At 42.1% G+C, this 20,111-nt stretch overlaps 1 protein-coding gene across 2 annotated transcripts in view; it reads left to right on the top strand.

Annotated features, from left to right (window-relative positions):
- Window positions 1-1,036: 1,036 nt before the first annotated feature.
- Window positions 1,037-20,111, top strand: part of LOC109530454 (SITS-binding protein) — a 24,712-nt gene continuing 5,637 nt past the window's right edge. Inside the window, exons 1-8 of one of the 2 annotated variants that reach the window (XM_019894212.1) lie at window positions 1,037-1,329; window positions 1,594-2,044; window positions 3,279-3,450; window positions 14,951-15,158; window positions 16,023-16,173; window positions 19,282-19,479; window positions 19,590-19,858; window positions 19,933-20,069. In XM_019894212.1, the coding sequence (XP_019749771.1) occupies window positions 1,325-1,329; window positions 1,594-2,044; window positions 3,279-3,450; window positions 14,951-15,158; window positions 16,023-16,173; window positions 19,282-19,479; window positions 19,590-19,858; window positions 19,933-20,069 (1,591 nt within the window). In that variant the 5' untranslated portion in view covers window positions 1,037-1,324. Of the gene's footprint in view, window positions 2,045-3,278; window positions 3,451-14,950; window positions 15,159-16,022; window positions 16,174-19,281; window positions 19,480-19,589; window positions 19,859-19,932; window positions 20,070-20,111 lie in introns of both variants that reach the window. The other variant, XM_019894211.1, reaches the window with a different exon arrangement.

Below are 20,111 nucleotides of genomic sequence, written 5' to 3'. Positions count from 1 at the left end.
TGTATCAGGGACATCCTTTCAATAAATGCAAGAAGACAAACGCTGTCTCTTCAGAGTTGCCTCGGAACCTGTAACGGTTTACATGGCAGAGCCAGCTGGAGAGCTGCCCCGAGATTGTGAACCGAGACATGTTTTCGCGCACTCTCTCTTCCTGATCCTGATGTATTCTTCGCATCAGATTACCAGCATAAACCAAACAACGAGAATCTGAGCTATGTCATTTTGGTTGCGACGTGCTGACAAAGCACTTAAGATGTGTCAGCGTGTTCTGCACAACCACTAAAAGTGCGCTGTCTTAAGCAATGCATTCATGGTTGAGCTGCATGTGTCAAAGTGTGGTTCAGTGGCACAACGTTGACACTGTGATTCCAGACACAATAGAGGGTGACAGTCCGAATACCAACGATTGCCACCTTGGACCAATCGCACTGGCATCAGTCCATCAGAGGCACACATAAACAACATTGTGGCCGTCAAGTCTCGTAGAAATACAAAACCGGAACCAAACAACAATTCTCATGTCTACAATAAACAGTGATTGATCATGAACACAAAATTATTTCACTTCTATTGTTCAATTTACTTGATGCTCTGTGAACTGCTTTGGAAATTATCAGTATGGTAAATGTTAAAGCGCATGCTTCATTTCAAAAGTTGCTCACTTATTTTTATTGTGCTTTTTGCTGTTACATCCAGACATTGAATTTGCTGCGTGAATTTTTAATGTTGTTTCACCTCATTCTAGGTGCATCTTCACTAATTGTACTGACTGGACATTTGACTGATGTTTGTTTTGTTTAAATATTGCATATCGACTGTAAAATTTCAGCGTTCATACGTTTTTGGCAGGCTCACATCCTTCTCTGCTCTCCAAGAAAATGCCACAAGATCAAATGTGGCTAAGGTATGGAAAATGTCCACACGTGTCATGAAGCCTGTGACCACGCACCCGAACGCGCCCCTATCCCCGCTGCTTGGACTGCACACCCTTTACGCACGCAGAGCGCACGGACAGTGCGCGGACACGCATGGGGGGTCTCTCCCTTTTCCGAGTCGACCTTGGCCGCTTCGCCCACGCGGGAAACTCTACCACTCTGGCCTCTGGCAAACCCTCCCGGTCCCCCTCAAGCCTCCCCACCCCCATTTCCCTCTCTCTACCTTTCGTGTGAAGAAAGAGCGCAGCGTTACGTCAGACTGTGCGCGGTAAGCGAGAGCGCGTCTTTGAGGGTTTTCGTGGCCACTGCTGCCAAACTCCGCTTGGGGCAGCTCACCACTTTACTTCGGCCAATGCACGTCAAGTCAAGCTTTTTAAAAAAGCGGCGCTATGTGGTAAGTCAACAATCCATTCCTGCTCTTTTGCTACCCACGCCGATTTCCTCACATGGCATGTCTCTATTGCTGGTACAATTGACAAAGTGCCACACGGTGTATGGTGTGTGCAGATAACACAAGAAAAGAGAGCATATACCCTTACACCGTGATGGCATGATGAAGCAGCAACAGAGTCGTTTGGCGCACAGAGCTTTCTGCAGTATTTCTTGGTGTTTGGTTTTTTGCTGATCTCAAAAACAACATGCCTCACGCTCGAAATAGGAACCCTAGCCCCATTCCGGAGGTAACATGGGACACGGGCTTGAAGGAGATGAACGAGACGTGGAAAGGAGCGATCGCGTGTCTCGGGGTGGCCGTCTTCTTTGTAATGACCATTGGGATCATATACTGGCAAGTGGTGGACCAGCCCAACAAGAACTGGATCCTTAAGGGGACTTTGAGCGGATTGATCTGGGAAAGAAGAACCCACTCGCTCGTGATCCAGACCCTGACGGAGGACAAGACCTACGTGGAGATAGACGTCGGGAACGTGGGGAACCCTGACCTGGAGGTCCCCTTCGTGAGGAACCTGTGCTGGCTCAACAAGACCGAGTTCTGCTACACGTGGGACGCGGTGGCCGAGATCAAAATCTCCCTGGATGTGAATGAGGACACGGAGACCGAGTGCTACAGTATGACATGGACGCCGGTGCAGTGCCATGTGCAGCTTAAGGTAGGTTTCCTCTCACTCTCGTTTGTGTTCATGCAGAAAGGAGCGGTTTTTGCGCTTATCGTTTAACGTGCATGCCCGAAAGCAAATAACTATGTTTTGGTTTGTTTGTTTTTTTTTGGGGGGGGGGGGGGCAAATTATTTGTAAAGTTAAATTTGCAGCAAAATACAACATAAATCCACTCACCCGCCAAAGTAACACATATACCTGGACAGTCTAAAGTGAGAGTGGTTGGAACTCAAGCTCAGTCATAGCCTCAGGTGCAAGGCAACTGCTTCACTGGCTTTTTGAATCATGTTTGAACAATGTGTGTATTATCCTGGATGTTTTTTGCATTTGTGTACAATTTAACTAAATCCTAATGAAAGCGGCCAGTAATCTTTTTACTCACTCATTGAGCTCCAATTAAGGAAAGCAAAATATAAATACCTCCCTGGTCTGATGTAATATTGCACACCATTGCAAACTGTAATTTCTAAAACAATCTCTGTTTAAAACACTGTATTGTGCCAGTGTCAATCAGAATTGAGCATTATTATCTTACATCGTATCGGCAGATCTTTTTAAAAATTCGACTCATGTTAGAAGTGTACATAGAGTTGTGCCATGAGTGTACAGCTGCATTGCATTGTGTGATTGTGTTTGAATGCTACGATGTATATAATCATAATTTTCTGTTCATTTAAAGCATATATATGGCAACAATCCACTGACTGTTATTATGTTTTAAGTCTTCTATATAACTGTATAGAGTTACAGACACTTCAAGCATACCATATCAAATGATTTATGTATTTAATAAGACTGGCACATATTGTACTTTCCGTCGGCTTAATTCTCAAAGACATTTCACTGTTGGCATGCTCGGTGAGGTTAATCTGTCCCCACCACTATAACTCCGTCATGTGGTGTGATTGCTTGGGCTCAGAAAAGCTTTCCAAACACACAATTTCCAAAATCCTGCTGGGTGCCACTCAGCTGACCACTTGGCAGCCCTCCTTCCTACAAGTCTTGAATAGGGCTCAGACTTATATAAAATAAAAGAGATTTTTTTTTTTGTTTTTGTCTCAGGAAAAAAAAAAGTTGACAAAGAAAATACAAAAAGATATTTTCTGTATGTGTCTCTTTTGATTCTCAATCACAAAAATGTGTGTTTGTGTCTTCAACCTACAAGTTCCTCGGCCAACATTTTTTGTTGTTGTGTTTTCATACATGACAACTTCTTGGGACTGTCAGGACTGCTTCTCCATGACAAACGTATCCTGGTATGGCGGCGCCAGTGTCAACGGTCAGACGTGGCCTATAAATGATCAAAACGCCACCATGCAGCCCTTCGTTGTCAGCGATCTCAAGGAGAATCCCTTCGGTTTCGGCTCGGCTCTCGAGCGATACTTCCTTGGCTCGTCAGGTAAGAGCTCGTACTTTAAATCATTGCAATCACTCAACATGTTATGTTCATGCACCACTGGACTTAAACCTTAAATGTGACACAGCCTTTTGTGCATCATGGTGCGCTTAAGAAATATGACCCCACCTCAGGGAACACACAAAGCGTGGTGTGAATCCCAGGGTGTGGCGTAACCCCCCTCAGATTTTTACGCGCATTCCATCTCCCCACCCCGCATTACAAACTTGTTGGTTTGTGTGCAAGTGCAGATAAATAATGTGAATGGAAAAAGCACACCCAAAATATAACCCACTGGATGGGGAAGTGACCCATAAATAGACTGAAAAACAGTACTGTCGGTGGCATGGTGGTTTATTAATTTAGAGATTACACTACATAGAGAAACCAGAAGCCAATTTGCATGCTAAATCAACTCTTACATACATCGTGGCAATTGCCTTTTGTTGCTATTAAAAGAATAGGCTGAATGGGAGTCCTTTTATTTTCGAGGTGTTAAATTTTTATCCTGGTGGTAAAAAGGGGGTTATGTGGGCCACGAGTGGACATGAATGGTTGAATGTGGCTGATGAGGAACACGTGGCGCATGTGTGACTTGTAATTGTGGTAATAAAAACAATGTATGTACAGTAAATGTCACACTGCTGTTCAATGATTAAAGCTTTTTGTAATGTGACAAAAGTCAAGTCGAAGTTGATTACTCAATGACAACAAACTTTTATGCCCCAATTTCATAAAAACATACATATACTGTGGCAAACCAAAACAAATAAAATCAAATGATAAAATGTACAATTCACTTTTATGTTTGAGTATACTCATTGGAATTAATGGGAGCCCTGCGTAAGGTTTGCTTTGCCATGCCGGCGTGATATTATCTTCAATAACATCCATCCATTATCTAATCCGCTTATCCTCACGAGGGTTGTGGGCGTGTTGGAGCCTCTGTCAGCTGTTTTCAGGCAGTAGGTGCTTTACACCAGTAACTGGTTTGTTTCAAAGCATAATGTATTCAAACGATGTGACATTGTGTTCAAAAAAATATTCACTGTTCCTATTTCACTTGTGCTTTTATTGTATTTCAAAAGAGACTTGTATATTTTGCAATTGATTGTACTACTGGTCTTATATGTGCTAAAACATGTCCACACACTTGTAGCATAGTAGGGCCGTATGCTGGACTGTGACAATAGTTACAGTTTCTTTTGTCAGGTGGTGACTGTTAGGATGTATATATAATATCAGTAAGTATTCCTTGAAATAACATTTTTGCAGACAAAGTTGAAGGACCATATTTTCATGCCCGGCGCAAGTCTGGCGAAAAAGCACAGTCTAATGCATGTGGGGAGTTTTCTTTCTTTTGATGTTAGTGTAGACTCGCACAGGACAAAGGGGACATTTGCACCATTGTGCGTCGTTGTGGGATGGAACACAGTCGACTCCTGGCAAATTGAAGCAGCTCTCCTCATTCCTTTTAAAATCATGGTGGTCGAAGTGCACACAGCCCTTGACGTTGCGGAAGCAGAAATTGACTCCATGGGGTCAATACATGAGATTGGCATGCTCAAAATGCTTTTATAAAGGTAAACTGCAAGATTTCCCCTGGCAGATGATGCTGTTGGACGTGCATGTGGCATGGGTAAATAGAGACTGCCTTGCACCCCGATCATGCATCTATGTGTGACTGCCCATTAACGTAACAATGTAAAAAATAACAAAAATGGACATACGTGTTTTTCATAGGACAGCTTTGATAGGCTCACCCTCCACTGAAGACAAAGCATACATGAATGCACACGCATAGACGTTTGGGGTGTTATGTAATATAGTGGCAGGCTAAACAAGGTGTCACATGCCTAACCTCCCCTCTCCAACTTTAAAGAGGGCAGCCCCATAAGCTTTTGTTTCTTAGTTTAGCTTTGCAGAGAACGAATAAAAACAAATGTCATGAAGGAGGCACTCACAGACATATAAAAGTGAATAGCTCCAGTTAGAGGAAAGCACTGTGAACAATATGTTCACTTGAATTTTTTTTTTTTTTTATTAAGTATTCAAAATGATTTTCAGCTCCTGATCTTTACAAAACTCACTGTAATGATGAAGCAATGATAATAAATAATAAACAATATTCTTTTAATATAACATATTTCAAACTTTCCAACCGGAGAATCACACAAATTGCAATGACCATAATTATGCTTAATCATGACTCGTTTAAATGGGAGTATTCTGCGGGATGTTTTCTGAATCATCCTCCAACTTCAAACCAGATTTTGAAACAATTGTTTGATTTGAATGTACTGTTATGGTAATGAACTTTTGCAGGGTCAAAGTTACTTTGGAAGTGTCAAATGTCAGTTAATCAATGTTAAATTTCAATCACATTTTGTATAAAACAATAAAACCCAGTCGCTGATGGTGTAATGGGAGACTCACCTGACTTGTGAGCGGGCAGCGGGGGATTGGTTCCCACTCAGCGACGGTGTGCATGTGGGTGTGAATAGTTGTTTTTCTTTTCATGCCCCCTGTGACTGACTGGCGACCAGTTCAGGGGTGTAGTCTGCCTTCCGCTAAAAGTCAACTGGGATAGGCTCCAGCTCCCCCGCTCCCCCGTGACCCTGTTCGGGATAAGCGGCGTTGAAAATGGATGGATGGATGGATGGATGGACAAGAAAACCCTCATAACTGTAATGACAAAGGCATAACGTTTGGGCAAGTGGCTTTGCAGATTTGCCTCTCACTTTTTACCCTTTTAACATTCTAACTTTTCACACACGTGTGGAAAAAAAAATCAGCACTGTTGTGAAATAAACATTAAAAAAAAACATCCAAACTTAGATAAGTAGTGTTGGGCATGATACTCTGAAACAGTAATTAGTTACAGTTATAAATGACTTCACCCAAAAAGTAATAGAATTGCAAACTCAGCTACTACGACTGTAAAAGTAATTAGTTACTCAGCAAAGTAATTATGGTATTTTTCTATTATGTTCTATCTACTGTGTAAAAGACGTTTAATAGCTTTATGAATAAGAAAAACAATATAGTTTAGAACATTTGGTATTGATTTCAACTCAACAAATTGCAACTTGCCACATGCATCGAAACAAAAATGTATAAAAATTAAAAATTGAAAATAAATAACATTAACACACTGCACTAAAGTCCAAAACTAAGACACGCAAACATAAATGTAAATGTAATTAGAAATAAAGGAAAATCTATGATGTAATGTTCTCTGTATTTGTACATTATTGCACAGTATTCTGAGCTTTGTCCAATACTTAAACATTCAGCAGGAACAAACATGTTTATAGGGATATGAATTTACTGCTATACGGTATCTGCAGGTTGTTCAATACTCGGGACAGACGGCAGTCATTTCCAAGCAACCAAGTCCATTATTATTGGTAACATGAACTGACTTCCTCACCAGCATGCACAATCACCACTCAATGTTGTGCACACGCTCGGGATTGTACTTGTGTGCACAACTTTGCCCTCACTGATTAAACTCACATACGAAGACCACAGCACGCGCATCTGCCGCTTGTGTTCTTTATAAGAAGAAAGGCATCGTTCCCCACGCCATGCACACTCATAGTTCCATAAAGCAAAATTCACATATATCCAGAACCAACACACAACACATCCGTAACACGTGCAGGTTTTGCTGAGCTTAATTTACTTGTTTTGGTATTTTCAGACATCAACGTGGCCATAGGTAGAAATGTGCACATGAATGTCTGTGGCGATTGGTCAAAATTTCCTTACATTAAGCCACGATAAGCTTTTTCTCTATAGTGAATGTCTATGAGGAGGAAAAAGATGGATGCCCATAAAATTCAAAACACTGTTGGCGATTGTTTTGGTATTTGCAGAGGTTGAAGTGAGCATAAGTGGAGACATGCATATGAATTTTGATCACGACTGGTTGTAGTTTTTCGACACTTAGCCACGCTAAGCAGTTTTACATTAAGTGTTTTAAACTGTTGCAATCGCCATTGGTAATGTCGTTATACTTAAACAGCGTTATTACCAACCCTGTGGATAAGTCATGGGATGTGAGCATGTTGGAGTCGTACCGCCTTGAATGTAAGTGAACTTAATGTAAAAAATATCCCTCATCAATACTCTTATTCATCTCTTCGTCAAACATGCTGAAATAAGTGTTGCAAAAAAGTCCCCACACAAACAAAAACACTTGCAGAGTTAATCCTTTCAGGCTGGCTAGACTGAGCTCTTGCAATATTTGCTGACATAATGCATAGTTCAAAGTCCAGAGTGCAATTCCAGAAGTGTCTTTTCTTGACCCGTGAGGACTGGCTGTGTGTCTGCCCAACAAGAAATGAATGTTGATGTAATTACATTTACCGGTATTTATTTATTGCAGCTTTTAATGTCAGTCAGATAATTTGATGGCAAATATGCCACTTTGTTTGGCTCATAAATGTTCCGTACAAATCAGACTCTTAGGTCAGTGGCTCACCAGCCATGATATGTGCCACACGTCACAGTATTGTACATACATGTGCACAATACGACAGAAAAACTAAAGTGGTGTATGCATACTGTATCTTTCAAATTTAACATTCTAACTTTTGCAATCTGTGACACATTAGAACATGTATTCAGTGCATCTGCATCGTCGGCAAAATATTTTTTCCGATGTTCTCATGTTGATGTGTTTGCATGTGTTTTGCGTGGGTTTTGTCCTGGTACACTGAGCCCCTCCCACATTCCAAAAACATGCACCTTTATTCTAAATTGTCCACAGGTGTGAATGTGAGTTGGAGGGTGTTTGTCTATGATTGACTGTCCGGAAAATGACGGGTGAACAGTCAAGTGTGTCTTGCCCAGAGGCACGCTTTAGTTCAATATCACATTTCAAATACAAGGTAACTGAATGTGCTTCACATCATTAAAAGTACAACATTTAAAAGCATTTACAAACTAAAGAACTAAATACATCTAGAAGCAAAGTGCAGAAATAAAAGGTGGCTACCTAAAATGATTAAAAGAGTGTACAGTGCAAGAATTTTTATTTTTTATTTTTTTGGAAAAATGGATTTTAAAAATGCTTTAAAAGAACTCAATTGCGGGTATGGGAGAAAAGAAGTGTTTTTAACCTGCATTTTAAAACATTCACACTTAAAACTGACTTCATTTTCATTTGCAGCATAACAACTAAATGCTACTTCATCATGTTTGCTTTGAACTCCAGCCTTGACTAATTGACCCGAGTCTGCAGACCTCAGAGTCACCGGGGTTAGGCTCCAGCTCACCCATGACACTGCACTAGATAAGTGGTAGAAGATGGATGGATGGAATATTCATACCAGCTTTTCTACCACATCCTACTCCCCTTTGACTCATTACCTGCACATTAAAAACCCACTCAGTGAATATCCATCCATTTCCTGCCACTTATGCTCAGTGTTCTGCTCAGTGTTACAGAGACGTTGCAGCCTATCCAAACTGAGCTGAGACTGATTGCTCATTGAACATGCTACAAACTGACTGTGTAATAACAATAATAATAATAATAATAATAATAACAACTACTGCTCTGATTTACAGAGAAAAATAGACATACTTGTTTGATGGAGAATTTTTGTTTTATTTTGAGTGTTTTGCCCAAGGTAGATCTGACAAAGAGCAATGCTCTTTTGATTAAACAGTAAAAAAATATTGATCATTCAAATAGACAAAGTGTTGATGGCATCTGGGCACATATCCCAGTCCCAAGCTAAAATGCTGTTAATTGAGGGAAGCAAACATGGAGTTTGTTTTGTGTTTGATATCATCTGTTGAACATGTGAGACGCCGTGTTGCTGTGAGGCTTTTCTTCGCTGGCAAGACTGTCACTGTGAAATATATTTTCAATGCAAAGGGGAAGAGGAAAGTGTGCCTGGCAACCTAAAAGTGGCTTGTGGAACAGTTAAAGATAGCAGGGCAGACAGTCAAAGTGAGCAGCGGACTAAACTAAAGACAGAAAACTTAATGAAAGTGGTACAGTACTGTAAAGTGAAGACTAAGTGGACGGGTGAAGCAAAGACACAAAAAAGATGCTCTAAAGTAGACTGTGACATTTGATCGTGAGGCCAACTCGAAGAACTTATTGATCCATCTGTCTTTATCCGTACAAAAACAGGAAGGCTACCAAAGAGGCAGAATTCACCCAATGGTCTACATCATTAAGCCTTTATTTTGCAAAGGCTGGGCCTGATGGGGCACTTAAAGGACATATTGTAACCAGTGGCGTCCAAAGGTGTGTTGATGCCCAGGGCCACCATCAGTGATGATGTCTAATGGCAGCTAAAGCCCCTTTTCCACTGGACCGGTTCTACCACGAAAAACCCTGTTTCCTCCCTATGTAGTTGCTTTTCCATTATAATCTTTCAGGGCTGTGCGGCTACATTGGAACGGTTCTTCAGAACTTCTTGCAACGTGGTTCGAGAATGCATGCCAATACTGTCACTGCCACAGTCATCTGATTATGGGATGAATTTAGCTATTCTAAAAAAAAAAAAAAAAAAAAACTCCAGTTTTCCTGTGTGGAGTTTGCAGTTTGGGTTTTCTCCGGGTACTCCCATTTCATCCCACATTCCAAAAACATGCATGGTAGGTTGATGGAACACTCAAAATTGTCCCTAGGTGTGATTGTATGAATGGTTGTTTGTCTATGTGTGCCCTGTGATTTGCTGGCAACCAGTTCAGGGTGTACCTCACCTACAGCCCAAAGACAGCTGAGATAAGTTCCAGCATGCTGCAATGCTCGTGGGGATAAGCGTTCAGATTTCTCTCTCTCTCTCTCTCTCTCTCTCTCTCTCTCTCTCTCTCTCTCTCTCTCCATATATATACCTGTATATATCTTCATCCATTTTCAATACCACTTATCCTGAAGAGGGTCGCGGGGAGTTGCTGGAGCCTACCCCAGCTGACTACGGGCAGAAGGCAGACTTACACTCGGAACTGGTCGGCAATCAGTCACAGAGCACATAAAGTGACCATTCACACCCACGGCCAATCCTCAGAAGCACATATTTCCAGAAAAAAATGGAAGTGGAATTTGAAATGACTTGAGGAATCTTTTGACCTTAAGCATTTCACTGTATTGTTTTCTTGTCTCGCTACTAAGCCTGGGCACATACTTTATGTCCAGCATAAAGACAAATATAATGCAGTACATACAACAAGGAGACTGAGTGACAAAACAAATGCTGCGTGTCATTCAGAAGGTCACTGAGCAGCTGCCCACTGAAGAGATGCAAAACACTTTAAGAATGACTCATTTAGTCAGCCAGTGCTTTGTTCATCGCAAGCTGTCATCTCCTGTATGCGAGGGCTACTGTAAGAACATTTTCCACAAGTCCAATGGAATGTTTCCATCATGGACTATAAGTAATAAATGAATACCTATATACATTTTGGTTTACTTCGGAATGTGTACAGACTTTGAATTTTGTTTCTTTTCTAAAAAAAACATACTTAGCAGCCATACCAAAATCCGAGCAGTGCATTGCCTTCGGCAGAAGCTACATTAACATAATGATGTCATGGTGTGGGATGGTAAAGGACCCAAAAAGCAGGGAGGGAGGACGAGCAAGGAGTACTGAAGAAGATGGATTAACAAAAAACAGTTGCAGGGGTACGCTGGAACAACTAAATAAAAAAACAAACAAATTCCTGAAAACCACAAGATACCAAAGTAACAAACAAAAACCTATGGCAGAAATACAAAACAATGCGACAGCAACACAAAGATCCGACAATGACTGACACAACCCAGGGAACTAAATACAAGCAAACTGACGAGACAACAAGGCAAACTTGAAAAAGACCCAAAGGGTTGATGGAACTGATTGTTTGACACAAGGGACCCGGATGACAAGAACAGGTGGAAATAAAACCAAATGAGCAAACAAATGAATTTACTGACAAACAAGCAAACTGACGAGACAACAAGGCAAACTTGAAAAAGACCCAAAGGGTTGATGGAACTGATTGTTTGACACAAGGGACCCGGATGACAAGAACAGGTGGAAATAAAACCAAAGGAGAAAATCAAAAGCACATGAGGGAACAAAACTATGGGAAAAAAAAACAAATGTAATCTCAACAAAAACAAAATCATGACAAATGATGAATCATCAGATGAGATCAAACTGAAGGAAATACGATTATTGGGAACGTTCTTACATCACTGAATTTACCTTATGCAACTTGTGTGATCACACTTTCGGAAACCAAATTCTCTCTTTCAACATTAAAACAGATCGATGATAGGAACAGAGCCGAGGATAATTAAGTGTGTCACTATTTTTCATAAATTGGTTTGGAGTCTTGGCGCATAATCCAAGTTATGTGGCCATCAGTTTGTTGAGGTTGGGCATAGAGATGAAGTTTCCATAAGGGAATTCGTGCTGAGCACACACATGTGCTTCCATGTTTCAAAGTGCATTTTATAATCCCAGTCTAGTCTGTTAGCATGCACAGGTGTTGTGCATTATCCGCTATGCATTGAACTGTGACAAGGTAAGACAGCGTGGGCCATCTGGTCCATAGCAGCAGGGACTCAAATGGCAGTGCTGTCTTCAGGTCCACACGCCACGTTAAATATGTGTTGACCCCTCCGAAGCCATATGGGGTCAAGCCTGGGTCCGGCTCTCAAACAGATGAAGAACAGACTCTTTTAAGATATTAAAAATCCTGCAGAAACGAATGTCCCATTAAACAGAATGCTGATACTCTCTTAATTGTGTGTAAAAAGTTGATTTGGGTGTTCTCGTGACTTGAGGCTTTTGCCGTTGTTATTACCTGCGGATTTAAAGGCCCGCAAACAGTCAGTCAGGCGTATGATTTTTCTTCTGAGGGATGATGGAAAATATTCAGGGGAAGCTTGGAGTGTTTAAGGAATTGTTCTAAAAATAGCTTGCCGCCCCATTTGCTTCCCCTCTAACTCTTGGGGCACACCACCTTGGCTGTAACCCAAGGCTCCAAACCTGCTTCCCTTTCTTTAAATAACCAACAGAGACCCACTCGTCTGTGATCGAGGGATACTGTCCACTCAGAGCTGTGTGTTTGTGTTCTACACGACTGCACTTCCATAAATCACAGGTTGTAGCTCTTTTTGAGTGACGGCTTGATAGGCGCTCACCATACCAGTCTTTGAGGTATTCACGTTGCATTGGAATCTTGTGGTCATAAAAAGGAATAAATATACAGCCTCCATTGATTAGCTTGTCCAGTTTCCGTGAGGCCCCACAATGTCATTTCCCATTCGCACTCAAGAAACCACGCTTGCAAACACTTTCCACCTCGCGTGCACTCGAGTAAAACACACTGGCGCTGCGCGCTGTAGCTGCACACCATTGCACGAGGCTTCTGGGTGTCTGGTGTATGCCGGTCGCCTCTTTTTCCACTGCCTGCATTCCACCTCCATCCTTCCATAAAGATGTCACATTTTATCCACTGTCCCACTTTTCGCCCAGCTACAACTTGGTCATTCAGTTCCGTCTTTGCCTCATGAAACCTTTTGAGTTCATGTCGTGCACGTTTTGTTTTTCTCTGTAGCGATCTGCATGAAGGTAGATGTGACAAGGAGTTAGAGCGAGACCCGATATCCTGTGTGGTTAGGGGAGGAAGCTTCCGTGATACAAGTATCTCTTTGACATTATCCGTTGCAAACACATGAGAGGTGCGCAACTGAGGTCGGAGCTGCTCACTCGCCTTTTTTGCACGCCTTGTGATCTGTGAAACTATGAATCGGATTATAAACCGTGTGCTGTCTGCTCTTGGTTCCTGCGTGCCTGAGAACAGTGACCCTACTGAAACCAGAGAGGGCAGCAGAAGTGAGCCAAACTCTCAACCTGAGTTCTCAGACGGTCTGCCGGCTCCAGAAAACACTCTTACATCTTAATCTGTTTAACAACTAAACTCCTCTAAACAAAATCCTTCTTTGGCTAATTGTGGCAAGATTATGGAAATCGCAGATTAGGTGTCTGGCCAACACCGTCTGAGAACGGAAACAATCACAAAACATGGCTTGATAGGATAGAAAATGGAGACTAATGGTGATCAAAAAGCTGTGAGTCAGTCAACAGCTGAGAAGCGGCAAGGGTAGAATGGTAGTTGACACCAAAGAGACGTTCCTTACAGGGCACGTGCGTCTGCAGACACAATTCTTTTTTATCTTATTTAATTTTTACTTGACACTCTCCCTGGAAAGCTGCACTAAGTGTACGATGTGAGAGAACACATGCTGGAACTTACAGTATGTCATTGTCGCATTCCTGATCCTGTGCAGTCATTCAGATCCCATTGCACTTTCCATTTGTAGCCTTCAGCAGTGCACACTAACGTTATCAGTAATATTGTACATCCCAGAACTCGGCGAATATAATATGTCAGTTTATTATATTGCGTAATTTGCCTCTCACAAACACAAGGACTTTCAATGGAAATCCACAGCATTAACCCGATGCGTATTTGTTTCAGGAAACTCTCAAGGCTCATGTTGTGTACACAATACATACAATACAATAGGTTTATTGATGTAACGCTTTCACAACAGCTGCAGCAGTAACAAATCGCTTTCCAGAATATTGTGAGACGTCATGCATGCTGTGATCATGACATCTCTGATGCACTGGTGAAAGAGGACTTTGATTCTCTCTTCTGTCATCTCTAACCACATCTAACGAGGCGTATGTAGGAATGGCGTACATCTAGGCATGCTTCTGATGAACCAAGTGATTGTGTCCGAGGGGATTTTCTCCCAAACCTGTATCCAAGAACCATTCTGCCCCCTGGACAGTTTACAGTGGGGCACAATGTTTTGACAGGGTGACATGTTGTCTTGTGTGTGTGTGTGTGTGTGTGTGTGTGTGTGCGCGCGCGCAATCGGTTTCCGCTTTGGGGTCGGCACCGTCAAGAGCATCAGTGTATTTATCGTCCAGGAACAGCTGACATACTTCCAGCACATGCTGTAAAATCTGACTGCAGAAAATATTTTGGAGCAATACCATTTCATGGAGACCTGCTCATTTTGTTCAAAATTGTCACTCAAGGGTGCTCATATGATCTGTTCTTTCAAATCATTGATTGTCGGCAACAATTGTCTTGTAGCATAGAAAGAATTTTGTCTCAAGTTGCTGCCTCAAAAAACACACAAAGAAAAGTTTTTTTTCATAACGAGGTTCTCACCTTTGATCAACATTTTTCATATAGTCATTAAGACGGGACACACTTTAATCGGAAAGCAGGGTCTTTTATTATTTAAAAAAAAAAAACTTTCTACACAATATGCATGTCATGTCACAAACTGATTGAGTTCACTATCCGAATGGCACAGTTGCATCATTTCATACAGGACGACGTTGCGACCACTGTTCTACACATCAAGGTCAAATGTGTTTGTCTTTGTTTTCTGAATCCAAATATGTGAGCTGTGAGAGTATGAGTCGATAAACTAAGGTCTTTCCTGTTTTTTGCCATGCAGGCGTTGCAGTGCTGGTGTCTCCTGACCACCCTCTGCAGCTGGGGCTGGACAGCAGACAACAGTTCTGCTTACAGTCACTGCCCAGTATGGCGCTTCTACCCCTGCAGTACACCGTTTGTGTAGCCAACAACGTGAAGGCTGTGCACCAAGAAGCAATGCAGCAGCTCTCCCAGTTCACTAGGGAGATACCCGACATGAAGGCGCTGTGGTAAGTGCTGTGGAGGAGGAGGATGCGTTCTCAGAGAGAGAATGGATGGACCATCAGAACTCAAACCACTCAATTTGGCTTCATCTTCGATTTACTTGGATCAAAAATAATCCTTCCCAAAAAATAAATTAATAAATAATGATCTTGTTGTAGCGGCCCAGTGGTCAAGTGGTTAGTGCGTCGACCTCACAGTGCAGAGGTACCGGGTTCAGTTCCAGCTCTGGCCTCCCTCTGTGGAGTTTGTTCTCCCTTGGCCTGCAGGGGTTTTCTCCGGGTACTCCGGTTTCCTCCCACATTCCAAAAAAAAAAAAATGCATGGCAGGCTAATTGAACACTCGAAATTGTCCCTAGTTGTGAGTGTGAGCGCGGATGGTTGTTCGTCTTTGTGTGCCCTGCAATTGTCTGGCAACCGGTTCAGGGCGTCCCCCGCCTACTTCCTGATGACGGCTGGGATAGGCTCCAGCACTCCCCTTGACCCGGGGTCGCTGGCGTGCTGGGGCTTCACAGGGTACACAGAGCCAAACAACCATCCGCACTCACACTCACACCTAGGGACAATTTAGAGTGTTCCATGAACCGACCAAACATGTTTTGGAATGTGGGAGGAAACCGGAGTACCCGGAGAAAACCCACGCAGGCACAGGGAGAACATGCAAACTCCACACATGCCGGAGCCGAAATCAAACCCTGCACCCCTGCACTGTGAGGCGGACGTGCTAACCAGTCATCTACCGTGCTGCTAGTTTAAAGTTTGTATTTCTTAATTAGAACTACATATAATATCAACAGTCATAGTCATAAAAAAGTCACACTTTACAAACTTCTCAGATTGATTTGTGTATCATTCCTCTGTGTGTCCCACAGGCTACCATCTTGGAAGCTCCTCAGCAATGTGGATTCAGGACTAAAGGTGGAGAGGGAGCTGAGGACCTTCTCTAATCGTCTTAGAAGACACCAACTAGGGGATGGAATCATCAGCCTTAATGAACATTCCACCAACCTCCTCTCTGAAATGGTACATGCTCTTCAATCAATAGTATAGTGCTAAACAGAGTAGATTCCTCACTTCTATCTTCACTTGGTAAAATCGCAAGTAAGCAACTGTCTTGGGAACATGCAGACAGGGCAAAACATCATTTTTGTAGTTCTCAATGAATACTTTGTGCTACTCTGAATTTTTTTTTTTTAAGCCCAAATTAAGCTCCTTTTTTTCTGACAACTCAGCAATTGTGGTTCAGACTATCAAAAACTGTCTTTCTGGACAGCATTTGGTTTTAGCCTTGGATAGGCAATTTGCTGTTGTACAAGTGGTACTGCAAACACGTCTTAAGCTTAATTACAGGACCACCCACCATTCACAGGAAGAAGTGCCTTCATATTGTTCATTTTCTCATGGCTTAAATGTGGACAGCAGGCAGAGATGAAAGATTTTACCTGAAGTAGATTTTAAGAGAAAAAGAGACTGCTAAGAAAAAAGGATGAGGGAAGTCTGGTTCACCAAAGGGTCATCATGAGGGGAAAAAAGAGAATACAGAGGGGAAAAAAAGAGAATACAGTGCTTTGTTTTGTTTTGTTTTTTGGCTTTGCCACCATGTTAATCTGAAAGTGTGACTTCAAGAGCCAAATATTACTCAAAATGTGTATATATATATATATTCACAATGAGATAGATAGATAGATAGATAGATAGATAGATAGATAGATAGATAGATAGATAGATAGATAGATAGATAGATAGATCGATAGATAGATAGATTTGGGTTATTGTTAGATTGTACAGTCCCAATATCAATATTGTGTACATAATTTTCCTTTCTCTGAATGTTCTTGAACACTCCCAAAAAACAAGATCAGCAGGATCACTTTCGAGTGTATCAAAATCAATGCCAGGAAAAAAAACAAAACAGAAAAGAGATAACAATCAGACTGCTCACTGGGAATGTAACACTGGATGGGAACGAAGTTTATGTAATCGTGAGATCCTGACGCCCCCCATCAGCGCTGTGCAGGGACCTTACAGCAGGAAAAACAAGACTTGGTGCAAATGCCAGTGGATCCGGATTTTTAGATTGCCGCTAGGTTTGTTGCACAATTGCTATTTTGGCAGAGCTAGCACATCAAGGACTGCCCTGGAGATGTGTGATGTGAGATGAGTTTCGCCAAACGTTCTACAGACACTCGCCAGACTCACCTCTATTTTTTTTTTTTTTTTTGCCACAAGAAAATTTTGAACATGTTCAAAATTCAAGGAAATATTTTACCATTGCGATGGAAACAAGAAATAACATTCAGACTGTTGGCAAAGATTTGGCGAACATTTGCGACCTTGAATGAATCCTGACGTGAATGCACATTCGTTACCTTCACCAACACTCGGAAAGGTTTGCCCTTCAGTGGGATAAGGACTTAACACTGGCACAGGGTAGGCAGCTGGTCTAACACGATGTATTTCATTCATACTGTAAATATGAACAGGGATCATCAAAACCGCTGAATCATTCTATTCTATTTCTGAACTCATCCCAATGGGTTAGCACAGCTATGGGGGGCACACAAATAATCGGAGGTGGTTTGCAGCCTCCAAGTGCCCATGTGGCGCAAAGGTGCTTCCGCCATGTCGAGAACCTCATGTGCAGCTATCACGCTGCATTTAACGGGCATTAAATCAAAATGAATGTCGGCTGTGACCACTCCCACAACGGCATAGCTCTCCCTCTCACAGTTCAGCCAGCCTGCGCTTGTCTGCAAAATTACCAACATCAGTTCTAACCTGCTTCCATGCAGAGTTATGCCACGTGGATTGTTGGACTTAAGTTGTATAAAAGCAATATGTTAATGAAAGCCATTGAATTCAAGCATCTGACCAAACACGTGCACGCCACCTTGAAATGTGAGTCCATTCCCTGTTCAGGAGGTGTGAAAGCATTACCTTGATGAGAAGAATTTCTTATAGCCACAAGAAAATGCATTTCTGGTATATTGAAGATATAAAACACCAGTTATGTTCCTTTCATAAAGTCTGAGCCGAGCACGCAGTGTTGATGATGGAAATAAATCTGCAGCAATGAGACGGGCAACAATGATCCTTTTTATTTCCCTCCAGTTTTATTGGTATTCTGAAATGATCAGTCACAGGTCAGTTCTTTTCCATAGCAGTTTTATGGAGAACAAAAACACATTATATTACTGTTGGCATGAGAAAATGTGGGTCATGCAATCATTTTGCGTCATTTCTAAATTTAATTACTCAAGTCTGCATCGGGTTTTTTTTTCTGTAAAGCAATTGCTTTTAATGTTTGCATAGAAATTCATTTGTACATCCAAATTATGAATCGAAAATGTGCCCGATAAAATCTATTGCATAATATTGGATGTTTTAACAACCCTTTTCTTCCCATTGCTGTTTCGCAACCTGGTCTTACCCTTCTGTGTTCTTAAATCACACCTTAGGTAATCTAGAATTAGTATCTGACATTACATGAACATTCCAAAGGATTAATTTAGGTGTTAAATGCCTCTGGCTGAGGTCATTTGACACAGCTGCCTTATTGCAATACGAACTGGGAGACATTTGAATGTAGAACCAAACACCAGATTGTGGACAACTGAATGTGTTGACTGTGTTTGTGAAATCATTGTTGAAATGGTGTGAAGTCAGACTGGAGTGACTCTTCTGGACAAAAAAAAATATTGGGACACCAACTTTATTGCAACATGGAAAATAAATAAATAAGGCGAGGCTGACTATTCTGGACAAAATTAAATTTGGGACACCTCACCTTTATTGGTAAATAAATTGCCGCTCTAACAGCTTGGCCGCTTCTGGGAAAACTTTCTTCTCGGCTCCCAAGTCTGTGGTACGTTTTTCCCTTTCATTCAGAATGGAGTCCAGACTTGTTGACATTGTGGGCTCTCCCAAAGATTTTTGATGGGACCGAAGTTCTTGCTTGCCAAAACTCAACAAAAATATGAGTTAATGGGAATTGCGCTCGAGCAGAAAAGGGCCACGCTCAAAATGTTCGGCTGAAAGCGTAAAAAATGTCCAACAATTTGTTGCTGAAGGTACACAAAGAATACATGTTTTTGGCCATAAAATATCCTCAACGTGCTTTTCTCTCCATAGGACCATGACTACCTCAACAGCAGGAAGAGGGGGGCGTCCAAGAGACAAAGCAGGGAACTCCCACTTGTGAAGCTTCTTAACATTTCCGTCACTCTGTCCCCTTTCCTGAGCGTGGACACCACGCAGTTCCATACATCCCTCATGGACGGCACTGAGGCCTTCTGGCTTAGTCTCCCCTCGGCGCCTCATGGACATCTGGTGAGTGGAAACGTGTGTGCGTGTAAAGGTTTACCGTGATCAGTTAAATACTTTCGGCTGTTCTCATCTTATTTAGACGCTAATGCCGTCGATGTGTTTCCATTCTGAAGGTCCCCTTGATGACTCAGTGGCGAGGGAAATTCTGTGTAAAGCTGAATGTCACAAACCCAGGAGCGGTAAGCTGGTTCCTGGACAAAGTGGGATCCATACAAGCCCATTTGGAAATGGAGTACATCCTGCTGGAGGGTGGTGAGAGGAATCTCTTTGAGGAGCAGTCCCTACGGCCACCTGAGGCGCTAGGTGGGGACACATATATCAGCCTGCTGGCTGACGTGGCTGCCAGAATTGGAGATTCCACTATCATGTCAGCGGGGACAAGGTGCATTGTCAGATTTGTTTCCGACCAATTTCTGAATCAATGTTCTGCTTTTTGTAACCCTGTTTGTTCCTCAGGTCTAGCAACAAACCAGTCTTTCTCAGGATGACCCCTCTGCTGTCTGACTGGAGCCCAATGGGCCTGAAGGGCATCATTCCCTCTCTGCTACACCACACTGTGCTGGGATACAACTTCCTCATTCCAGATGCAGTAGGTAATACTGCATCTTATAGGTCACTTGTTTGAGATATATATA

This window comes from Hippocampus comes, unplaced genomic scaffold (assembly GCF_001891065.2).
Source record: "Hippocampus comes isolate QL1 unplaced genomic scaffold, H_comes_QL1_v1.1 scaffold104, whole genome shotgun sequence".
In the NCBI taxonomy this organism is placed as follows: domain Eukaryota; kingdom Metazoa; phylum Chordata; class Actinopteri; order Syngnathiformes; family Syngnathidae; genus Hippocampus; species Hippocampus comes.
This window is presented reverse-complemented; position numbering and strand designations above follow the sequence as displayed.